Genomic DNA, 11,262 nt, shown 5'->3' on the forward strand with positions numbered 1-11,262 from the left:
CTCTTTGTCTCAGCTGCAAGGCCACAGAGGCTGTTCCCCTGCATACACTGTACAGAAATAACCTACAGTACAATGTAAGTTGCACTTACCAACATTCCACTTCTGGGCTTTTGCATACTCTAGGTTTCCTGCCCAACTCTCTACATGTTTAAACCAAATTCATCTCTTAAGGGCTGGGGTAAGTCTAGACTGAGACATACCCCAGAGAGTGGGGCCCAGGAAGTTGGGCTCAATCAGGCCTGTACCCCATCCCTCTGTCCATGACAAAAAGCAAAAAGGTCCAGGATTTCTAACGTGTGGTAACAGAAATATACCCCCTCACTCAGCCTTGGCTGAAATTGGAACCAAAGACAGAAGCTCCCAGTCTCAGTAGGGAGGGAACTTGGAAGGAATGTGAAGGTTCAACACGAAGGTTTTGAGAGACCTATGCACTGAGCTAGTAATGCATTTTGTTGGACAAAGGTAAAATCTAGAGAATATTTGCCAGACTTTCACCTTGAAGACACTAGGAATATAAATAACAAGATTGGCATAAGGGAGCCTTTTTGCCTGGTGTACACTTATTCTGTCGCTGGTTATCTTGAAATTGCGTACTGGAGGTCTGTTTGTAAGAATTCCCCTTAAGCCATCCTGACAGATATTTACTGCTATCTTCTATTTTCTACCACCCATAATCAGGCTATGTGTGCACTGATTCTCAATAATCTACTGCAATTTCCATTTACTAACTACAATTTTGTTCTAAGAAAATATATTTTTTAGAACAAGTCTGTTGTAAAAAGTTAAATGGACTCAGCTAAAAGTAACACAGCTCTCTGTCTGTGACCTCATTTTGAATTCTGTAACTTCGCTGGAACTGAAGGGGCATGACTTCATGTGTTAGAAGAAGGAAGACAACGTGTCTCTTTGAGGTCCTAAAAGAGTCATTTCCAGAAAATCACAGAATTTGAGGTTTCCTCCAACAGGAACCAAGGAAGAAAGCTGTTAGAGTGAAACTACTGCAAGGAATGGAGAATGAGAGTTTCCTGGGTCCCCAAAAAAAAGAAGATGTGGCCCTAAGGAGACGGGGCATGGTCTCCTGTGAGAAGGGCATGGCCTCCAAGGAGAAGGCGGTGTCCCTGTAAGAGGTTCCATGACTCTATTCTATACTTACTTAAAACCTTGCAATGGCTGTTTCCTTAAGGTCAAATTTACTTTTTTCGTTGTTTGTTTTTGAGACAAAGTCACACTGTATCACCCTCAGAAGAGTGCTGTCGCATCACAGCTCACAGCAACCTCAAACTCTTGGGCTTAAGCGATTCTCTTGCCTCAGCCTCCCAAGTAGCTGGGACTACGGGCACTCACCATGACGGCCAGGTATTTTGTTGTTGTTGTTGTCATTGTTATTTAGCAGGCCAGTCTGGGTTCCAACCCACCAGTCCCAGTGCACTTGGCCAGCACCCTATCCACTGGCACCAAGCCCTTAAGGTCAGATTTAATTTCCTGGCATCGTGAAATGGTCTCTCCACCCCTTCTCATGATTCCTCTCCTAGCCTCCCAGGCTGCACTCCTGTTTTATTTCTGGTGCGATGACTGTGCCATGCTCTCTTATCACTTTGCGGATTCTCTTAGATTCCAGCATTAAGCTCTACCCTCACCTCTCAATGTTTTATTTCCAGTTATTCCTTCAAGAATCATACCAAGCATCACCTATATGTTTTCTGCTGAATTAAGTAGAATTAGGGTCTTGTAAAGGAAATTCTTTTGGTTTGTGTATACAGTTAACCTTTATTGTAAAATATCCACAGATTATCATATGAAGAAAACTTGAAAGTTTATTTCACCAAAATTTTAACCAGATGCAGAAGTTAAACTATATTGAATTCCTTGTTATATACTCATTAAGATAATCATGAATTAAGATAATCATGAATATTTCTCAGTTAATTACATTAACTGGAAGCTTCTCAACTGATAAACTGCAAATGGATTATAGAGATGTATCCCTGAGGCTAAAGCCAGGAGACTAAACATCTCCATTCAAAAGCAGTTTCTCCAGAGCAACCAGCTTCCTTTCATGTATCATTTTCTATGTAAGCTATGAAACAAAAATCCTGAGAATTAAAAACTCTTGAGACTCTCTGTGTAAATGGTTTGCTTTGTAGTGTGTCTGGCTTCGGGATGTGTGCTAATTCCTATCCAGTCACAAAGAGAAATGCTTTGATGCTCTATACTCTTTTGCCAATGTTTTATTTAACACAGTTGTCTAAAATATCAATTTGTTGTTAAACTTGATTTAGGTTCAGAATCACATTTGGTGCATAAAAGGTGTAGAATAAGTAATATGTATTACCACCCTGATCTGAGTGAAGAGGAAAAAAAGTAGGAAAGGAAGGAGAGAGAAAGGAGGAATGAGGCCGCCTAAAATATTCATCTAGAATAAAATCTGTTCACTGGGGGAAGACAACGAAGGTGGGACATGGGGAAGAGGATGAGGCTTGGGAGGGCAGGGATGAAACCATCAACGGGTGGGTTGTGGTTTGGAGGAGGCTGAAACAACCAGAGGCGGGGGAAGTTCATATGGCCACACTATTTTCCACCAGGCTGGGCCTCAGGTACTCATAAGGCATGTCCAACTTTGTATTCCGGTTCTCAATTTCCTTATCCAGGGCAGCCAGCTCCTCTCTGAACTTCTTCAACACAGCCTTGGGCTCAGGGCCTGAAAAATACTCCTCCTCATGCTGGCCCAAAGCCACCTTGGATGGAGAGGAACACCTTGGATGGAGATGAAGACCTCTGCCCCCAGTTTGGGGGTCACATCTCCCTGCAGCTGCCTCCTTCCTTAGGGCCCTGGACACCTGGCTCTTACCATAACAGGCTGGCGCCTGCCCAGTTGCCAAACGACGGACATCTGAAGGGAAGCCTGATGAAAGTTGGGCAGTGTTGCCATCACTGTCTCTAGCGTTGCATCCTTGGTGGTTGGTGGGGGTAGCCGCATTGTGCAGGGTGTGTTAGGGACCCAACTGTACCAATCCAGCTAAGGACAGATAAGGATCTAGAGTCAATGTCTGCTAAGCATGAAAGCCCCTTCCCCACTCCCAGCCACAAATTCCCAGCTGCCCCCCCGCCCCGTAAGCACCTGGCCTAGGTGGACAGAGGAGTGCTGGCCAGTGCAGGTGAAGATGCACATGGTGACAAAGCAGCAAACCTGCTCCAGAGACTGTAAAGAGACGGGAAACCCTGCAAGGAGTGAGGAGAGTTAGAAGCTATGAGTAGAGGCAAAGGTCGCAGAGATAAGGCAGAGGGAGGAGAACAAGAGGGGTGGGAATTGGGGTACCGGGAACACTTAGTAACTCAGAGGAGAGGAGCTCTGCTGGGAGGATCTCTCCCAGCAGGGTGCCCATGCTGGCTCATGCTGGCTCATAAGCATCAATAATGTTAACTCTTCAGGTGTTTAGCAAACTAGTCAACATCACATTGGCAGCCATGTGAGAATATTTACACCATGGAAATAGGCAAGTGCTACAAAATAGGGCTTTTGTTCCAGAAGGCCAGTTGTTAAACATTAAATGAACAACCACTGGTCCCACTGTGTCTGGGACCTCTCTCCCTGAGAGAGGGAATAGAATCTGGGAATGCCTTTGGGAGTTTCATAGGGGCTGAAAATACTTCTGGGAGATTCCAAAGAAGTAGAGAAGATTCTAAGGAGGTCTCTTGTGTTTTGCATCTGAGATCTCAGTTCAGGGGCTTCTCTTACCTCGGTCCTGAGCTCCTAGTAGCCCAATTTCAGTGATTTCTTGACACCAGCTCTGTAGCTCAGGGTCATCTTTCACAGACACATCTGTCTTATAGTAGAGATTCACAATTCCCTCCACATACCTGCCAGCCAAAAGGTCATGGCCAGAGAGCTGAAGCCTAACAGGGAGCCTCCATGCCCTCTGCTCCTGGCCCCATGGCCAGGTCAGGGCCCTAGTTCCCCAACCAAAACATAGACCCTTCCCTATTCTTCTGCCTTCTTCTCCACCCACACCACATTCCCACCAGCCCTGCCCTTCAGTTTGGCTCACCTAGAGATGGCTTCCCAGAGCCGCAGGGCATCTTGGGCATAGAACGAAGACTGGATCCCCAGGAGCCCGCGGTCAGCCAAGTCATCAGGGACACAGAATGACCTATAAGTCAGGAAGGCTCCAGCTCGCTTGAGCAGATCCACATGGCCTCCCCCACCTGTGCTCACCACCTGAAGGATAAGGACAGCAGGGTCAGGTCACTCAAGTTACCCAAAGGCTGGAAGGAAGAATGAACCCAGAATTCCCCTTTCTCTACCCATACCTGGTCAAAAACTCCCAAGTCAGAGACCAGCCCCTTCCTGGCCCGGATGTTAATTTCCATGGTATAGCGCAGGTGAGGAATTAAAAGCTAGAGGGAGAGAAGAAGGGAAGGGCAAGTCAAAAGAAAGCTGTGGAAGGTCCCTATGGGAAATAGGGGCTAAAAATCAGGAAAGGTGCCAGCTCTTCAGGAAGACTGGAAGTTTAGTGGCCCCTCAGCACCAGGAGTTTCTATTTGGTGCTGGGCATGGTAGCTCACTTTGGTAGCCAAAGCAGGAGGATCACTGGCCAGGAATTTGAGACCAGCGTGAGCATCCTGGTGACATCTCACCTCTAAAAAATAGAAAAAATTAGTGGGGAATGGTGGTGTGTGCCTGTAGTCCCAGCTACTCTGGAGGCTGAGGCAGGAGGATCATTGAGGCGAGGACTTCAAAGCTGCAGTGAGCTCTGATCACGTGTCATTCTCTATGTCATCTATGTCTTTTCTGGGCCACCCAATTGAACCTCATCATCCCATCACCCTGCTTTGCTTTTCTGCCTCGTTCATAGCTGCCTCATGACAGCTGATATGATACATTACAGTCTGTGTCGTCTCTTTGCCCTTACTAGAAATAAAAATCCCCCCAAATCAGGACCTCACTTGTCTTGGAAACCACTAGCTTCTAGGGTGGATCTTGCCACAGAGAGGTCACCCAATAAACATTTTTAATGGGTGAATACCTTGCTGTAAGGTGTAATAAAGCCTGGAGCCCCTTTCACTGGCCTATGTTACCACTTTAGAACTCTTCAAAGATGATTTGGGAAAAGTCTTTTATGTTATTTATGTGGTCCCCTACGGATGGAGTCTTCAGTCTTCGGCACGTAATATTTGTGTACCATATACATATCTATGCTTTATACATTTAAGGGGTTAGATTTTTTGCTGCTTTCCCTAAGAATCATTTTCACCCCCCTTGAGAGGTGACATCAAAAATCCACAGTCAGTCATGCTCACGCACCCTTGCTCTGTCTTCTATTGATTGGTTCTCTCCATACCCTTAGAATCCCCCAAGAGGGGGCCCCAGAGGGGGGAATGTGCCCTGGACAGAGAAGCCAGTCAGAGAGAAGGGAATAAGGTGTTACCTTGAAGATAGGATGTATTGAGGGAAGGCACCTCATGGTGGCCACAGCAATGACCTCAGCCATCAAGTGTGCCCTCAGAAGATGAGACTGCAGCTCATGAAGCTGGAAGTCAGAGCTCCGGACCCAGCATTTGGCCAAAAGCCAGACCATTGGGGGATCTGTGGGCAGGAAAAGCTGAGGTGGGGGCGATCCTACTTTTGGCAGTTGGAGCTAGAGCAGGGACAAGGAGGAGAGAGAGGGGATGAGTGCCAATCCCCCTCCCCTGCACCTTCAGACTCTCCCCCCATCCTCCATCTTATTGTCACCACCCCCCTACAGCTACCATTTCTTCTGTTCCTTTTCCTACCCACTCTATGTGCTAACACCAATGCAAGCTGCTCTGCCCTCAGCCTTCTGCAGAAGCTGCCCCTTCTACTGCCTTCTGAAGGCTCCACTTCCCCTTTCAGTCCCCTCATCGTGGACAAGATTCAACCCCCCTGCTTTCTTCATCCCACACTTTTTCCAAAATCTCAGCCTCTCAACAATCTTTCAACACCACCTCCACATAAATGACTAAGTCTCCAGTTCTCAGCTGCCTGCTGGACAGTTTGAATGTTTCCCCATTAACTCAAAGTCAGTGAGAGAAACCCTCCATGAGCATCCTGTCCTCTCTATATGTCCTATTTCTGCAGGCACCTGGTCTGCCTCCCCCTTTTCCTCTCTCCTTAAATCTCCACCTGCACTGTCCTCTTCATTCCTACAGTCACTACCCAGCACCTCCACCTCAAGCAAGCACTACAGGATGTTAACCCAATCCCCATGTCTAGCATTTCCCTTCTCCAATCCATCTTAAACATGATTGCCTGTAAAATGTGCTCACAGCACCTTGTACAACAGCCTTTGCCAGCTTCCCATGTCACCCTCCTTAACTTGCCTTAATCTGGCACTGTTAGCCTCACATTATTCCCCCAAACTCTGGCTCAAGTGTCCCCGAGGATGCCCCTGACTCATCTGCTTCAGCCTCTCTGCCCACCCATCTTGCCTCTGGGGATAGGTCCTTCCCCTCCCTCCTGCTTGCCAAAGTCTGGACCCTTCTCCAAGGTTCATGACACCTCACCTCCACTGATCCCCCCTCAGGCTGTCTCTATCCTCAGGCCTTTCCTCAGTACTGGAGTTTCTTCAGACTTTCCCAGTCTGTCTCTTCAATTAGACTGCAAAGCCCTTAAAAATCAAAGACTTTGCTCATCCCTCCTTTAATAGCTCCCCTAGTGCTCCAGCAGAGTTCCTTTGCAGAGAGTGGTTAATGTGGATGAGGGGCTACCCTAAGGAGGCCAACCACTGCAGAGCAGAAATCCTGGGGCTTCTCACCTGGATGACCATGGGCAAGAGTTTCCCATCAGGCTGCAGCTTCAGCATGACCAGAGGGGCAGCCAGGTACTGTTGGCTGCAAAGGATGACATTGGCCTTGATCCCATCCAGCAGGGAGAAATCGGCTTCAAACAGCATGCCTGCCTGGATTGGGGGAGAAGGCAAGGGCAGCTACCAGCATAAGGCAGCTTCTTCCTACACTGATTCCCCGAAGGATGAAGAGAGAAAAGAGAACTAACTTGTCTCCACCAACCTAATTTGTGCCATGTAATGGACCAAGTGCTTATTACCTCTTATGATTCTTTAATGTAGTTGAATTAGCCTCTGTTTTATAGAAGAGGAAATGTAATCAGAGACATTGGGTATTCTCTCTGAGGTCACACTACTCACAAACTGCAGAGCCAGGATTCAAATCCAAGTCTGCCTGACTCTACAATGTCATTAATTTTCTCTCTCAGCTGGTCCATGTTAACTTCTGATTAACAATTACACCCCTCTAACCTTATTCTCTTACTCTGCACCACCTCCCAAATCCCCAGCATCAAGGTCCAGTTATAATTCTTCATTCTGACTATTTCTATCACCCATCTCACCTTTTACACCCTCTCTCCACAGTATCCTATTCTCATGTGGGGAGGACTTCTCCTAGGAAGCAACAACTCAGACCACAGTACAACTAACACTGACCCTGGCCCCATTTCATTGTTTGGCCTTAGTGTTCTGATGTCCATACCTCCAGCTCCTTCTGCATCTGGGCCTGCAGTTCCTCCATCCCTGGAGGGAGCACTAGGCGTTCAGGAAGGTGAGTGGAGCGCCTCAACAGCATGGGGTTGGCTCCATTGAGAAACTGGTACCCAAATATGGCATCCTCCTTCCAGGAGTCCCGCACTCGCTCTGGGAAGGCAGTTGTTGAGCGCCAAACCATCCCTACTTGACCCCAAACGACCAGACGAACTCAAGCCTCTGATCTTCCAACCCTGGTTCTTTCAATTTCCCCAAGTTGTGTGGAATCTGGGGGGAAAGTATCTGGGAGAAACACTCGGGTGAGGGGACTGACCAGCCAGCTTGCTCTGCCCACACCAGAAAATCCGCTTGAAGTCATCCAGATCATTCCAGCGAGTCAGGACATTTAAAGAGTCTTTGATAGCAAGGTCTGCCAGCCTTCAGAGAAGCATGGGGCAAAGAGTTGGGTTCTTATTCTGGGACTCAAACATAACCTGGTATAGTCCAAAAGCCACTGGCCTCCCCCTCCCCCAGTCCCCTTGCTCTCACCCTTTGGCCAGTGAAGCCTCAAAGTCAATTCTCTTGTCCTCCAGAAATCGCTCATCTACCGGGAGGTTGCATATTGTGGCCCCGGCCACATTGAGGATTAGCCCATCCTTCCAGTTACCCCACCTGCAGGGCAGAAATGGAATCAGCACTGGTATTTCTGAAGGGCCAGCAGCTCGAGGTAAGGTCAGAGAAGGAGGGCTGACCGGTACAGCTTCTTTCTGTCTTTCAGTTCCTCTTCCCTGTATTTCTTAAATAGGCCTTGAGGGTCCTCGAGCACAGTGCGACCTGGAAGTACAGAGGGGCGCGTGGGCAACGACTTTTTCCTAAGACCCCTCTCCTGGTCCCTGCGCGGGGAGACTCCTCCGCTGGCCCTTCTCCCTGGCCCCTCCTCCAGCCTCCATGCCCCCTGCCAGCGCCAGTAACCCCAAGGAACCCCTGCCCTCCAGCTTCCAGTCTCCAAGCCCTGCAACCTCTGAACACACACGCCACCCACCCACCTTCTCTGGCGCCCCAGAGGCCACCTCACGCTGCCACCTCTGCACTCACCGGTGCCCTCTGGTATGCTCAGGACGCCGTTGCCCTCCACCCAGCGGTAATAAGGAAACCTGTACTCGTCCCCACTGGCCCCGGGACCCTGAACCGAGATCCAGTTGCAGTACCAGGCGTCATCCTGAAGGAGGTGCCATTTGCGCAGTTTCACAAACAGCAGCGGCCCCAAGTACTCCTGCACATCCACCTGGAATTCCGCCTCCTGCAGGCACAGCACAGGCTCAGGGCGGTGGAGCCTGCCCGCGGGTGCTGCCACACAGCCCTGCTCTTCACCACCACCAGCACCCCCGCCCCACCCCCGCCGCCCTCCTCTGAGCCTCGGGGAAAGCGGCTGGGAGCCACAAAGGGAAAGGGAGTGTGCACCGGCAGGGGGCCCGGGACCCCATTCCGAGGGGGTGGGATGGAGGATAGAAGGGTGCGCCTTCCTTCACTCTTTTCTCCCTATAAGTATTGACCAGCGCACAGTGGAGCCAGGAGAGAAACTGATGACAAGCAATTGCAGCTTGCGAGACTCGCCAAGGCTGCAGGCTAACAGAGTGCCCACCTGGCCCGGGAGTGGGCTTCTCGAAAGACATTCCATCTAAGGGGGGACCAGGAGGTGGAGAGGGCTGTAACCTGGAAGAGTGAGAAAGGAGGAAAGGTGGGGAAGGACCGAGGAAACAGAGCAGAGGCAAAGGGAGCGCGTCCTGGAGCTGAAGTTCAAAGCCAGGTGTGGGGAGAACAGGACCAGAACGGGTGGGTCTCAAAGGTTACCGCGGGCTTTGGTTTGGTCCTGAGAACAAGTGGGAGGCATTCAAATGTTTTGAGCAAGGGGAACGTTTTAAGGATAGGAATGTATTGGGGAGAAATTGTTCTGCCTTCAGAAGGGCTTGAATGGTCTGGAGCACAGACGGTGAGGCCGGTTAAGAGGGTAAAGATGATGCAGGCTCAAGGGGACATTGGTGGTCAGGAGTGAGGCAGACGTCAAAACACGGATGCTGGGGATGCCCAGGGGATAAAATTGACTGCTCAAAGAGAGGGAGGAGGCCCCGCCAGGGAGACAGCAGGAGAGGTCTGGGAAGTGGGAAAGGGGAAGGACCTCTTTGGGGGATGTTCCTTGAAAGTGCCCTTGCGACAGACATCCAAATAGGAGAGAAAGCTGGACAGGTGATGGGAATTTAGAGATTGGTGGAAGAAAAAAGTAATAGCTCTGGGTAGAACACCAGGTGGTTATGATGGGAGAAGGTAAGTGGATAGGAATTTCTAAAGGTTGTCATGTCTTGGCTCCCACCGCTCCCCGATTTCAGCTCCCCACCCATTCTGCCCCAAGTGATCTCCCCCCAGATCGGAGAACAATCGTAGAGAAGGTTAGAAATAGCTTTTAAAATAGGCCAGGCGCGATGGCTCTCACATTTAATACTAGCGCTCTGGGAGGCAGAGGAGAGAGGATCCCTTGAGCTCAGGAGTTCCAGACCCCGTCTCAGCTAAAAATAGAAAATCTAGCTGGGCGGTGTGGCGGGCGCCTGTAGTCCTAGCTATATGGGAGGCTGTGGCAGGAGGATCGCTTGAGCCCAGGAGTTTGAGGTTGCTTTGAGTGAGGCTGAGGCGATAGAGCGAGACTCTCTTTTAAAAACAAACAAACAAAAAAATCCCAAAACAGCTTTTAAAATAGAGAAAACAGGAGGATCAAAGGCCCCTCCGGCTTTGAACAGGGGGCACTCAAGAGTGTCCCCTCAATTTCAAAACGGCGGGGCAGTGGGAACATTCACAAAGCACTTGACGGTGACACCAGCCTCCCTAAGCCGCTTTACCCGGCTGCCTCGGTGCGCTCTTTGAGCTGATTGCGTGCGCCCTCGGCGTGGAGAAAGCGCTGGCACATCTCCTCCCCGGGATTTGACTGACCTGGGGCCCAGGGGCGCAGCCCACCCGGCCAGACTCTGGGCAGCTCACCTTGCCCCTCGCGGGCCGCATGCGCGTCCGGAGGGAGGCCTCCCCGTGCTTTCCCACCAGCCACAGCTGCACCTGGTTGCTAGAGCCTGCGTAGAAAGAGGCTCCGGTGGACACGCGGACACGGTAGAGACCCATCTTGTCCCAAAGTGTTTCGCTCCTTCTGAAGGGGAGGAAGAGAGGACGCATCAAATATCTGAGCCCGAGACCCCGCCCTCTCGGAGGTCGGAATGTGGGTGGCAGGTCTCCAAGCAACCCCGCCCGGCCACAGGCTGGAGCTCCTGGTGGCTCAGAGCTCAGATTCAGCCCAGAAAGGCTAGGTCCTGGCGGGAGCAGGGAGTGCAAACCACTGTGTTAGTGGGAAGGGGAAGCAGATGAGGATGTAGGCAGAAAACATCCAGGAAGAAGGAATCAATGCCTGCTCCGGGGAGTGGGGGTTGAGGGGGTCATTTCACCAGTGTGTGACAGACTCTGGGGCATACCTCCTGCACCTGAACGCACGGGGGCACACAATGACCTCAGATTGGTTCTTCTCTGCCAAAGGTCGTATTTAAGTGGGCGAGAGACCTGGTCAGTAGCAGCATTTGAGGTACCTTCTGTCCACCTAATTCATTCTATCACCTTCCCGGTGCCAGGCTCAGGGTTCACTCCTCTCGAGCTCAAAAGCTTCTGCCTCCCTGTTGCCTACAGAATAAAAATTCAAACTTCTTGGCATTCAAAGCCCTTGTTAGCCTGACCAGCC

The 11,262-nt window shown here is 50.2% G+C and overlaps 1 protein-coding gene across 2 annotated transcripts; it reads right to left on the reverse strand.

Annotated features, from left to right (window-relative positions):
* Positions 1-1,961: 1,961 nt before the first annotated feature.
* ALOX15 (arachidonate 15-lipoxygenase) lies at positions 1,962-10,797 on the reverse strand. 2 transcript variants are annotated; one of them, XM_053570401.1, is made up of 14 exons: positions 10,524-10,788; positions 8,592-8,796; positions 8,249-8,330; positions 8,046-8,168; positions 7,831-7,934; positions 7,507-7,667; positions 6,774-6,917; positions 5,427-5,636; positions 4,309-4,395; positions 4,047-4,216; positions 3,737-3,858; positions 3,119-3,219; positions 2,849-3,016; positions 1,962-2,735 (listed from the first exon to the last, which is right to left on the reverse strand). In XM_053570401.1, the coding sequence occupies exons 1-14, from the start codon at positions 10,707-10,709 to the stop codon at positions 2,556-2,558; spliced, it is 2,043 nt and encodes a 680-aa protein (XP_053426376.1). In that variant the 5' UTR covers positions 10,710-10,788; the 3' UTR covers positions 1,962-2,555. The 2 variants fall into 2 exon arrangements, with proteins under 2 accessions (XP_053426376.1, XP_053426377.1); XM_053570402.1 differs by having other exon boundaries at positions 2,566-2,754; positions 10,524-10,797.
* Between the last annotated feature and the right edge of the window lie 465 nt (positions 10,798-11,262).

Source organism: Nycticebus coucang, chromosome 18, assembly GCF_027406575.1.
Source record: "Nycticebus coucang isolate mNycCou1 chromosome 18, mNycCou1.pri, whole genome shotgun sequence".
In the NCBI taxonomy this organism is placed as follows: domain Eukaryota; kingdom Metazoa; phylum Chordata; class Mammalia; order Primates; family Lorisidae; genus Nycticebus; species Nycticebus coucang.

Coding starts and splice junctions, on each gene's coding strand:
- ALOX15 (XM_053570401.1), bottom strand. CDS start 10,709: ATGCGTCCTCTCTTCCTCCCCTTCAGAAGGAGCGAAACACTTTGGGAC. Junction 5,637..6,773: donor TCTTGCCCATGGTCATCCAG/GTGAGAAGCCCC, acceptor TCCCTGCTCTAG/CTCCAACTGCCAAAAGTAGG. Junction 3,017..3,118: donor CCTCTGTCCACCTAGGCCAG/GTGCTTACGGGG, acceptor ATCTGTCCTTAG/CTGGATTGGTACAGTTGGGT.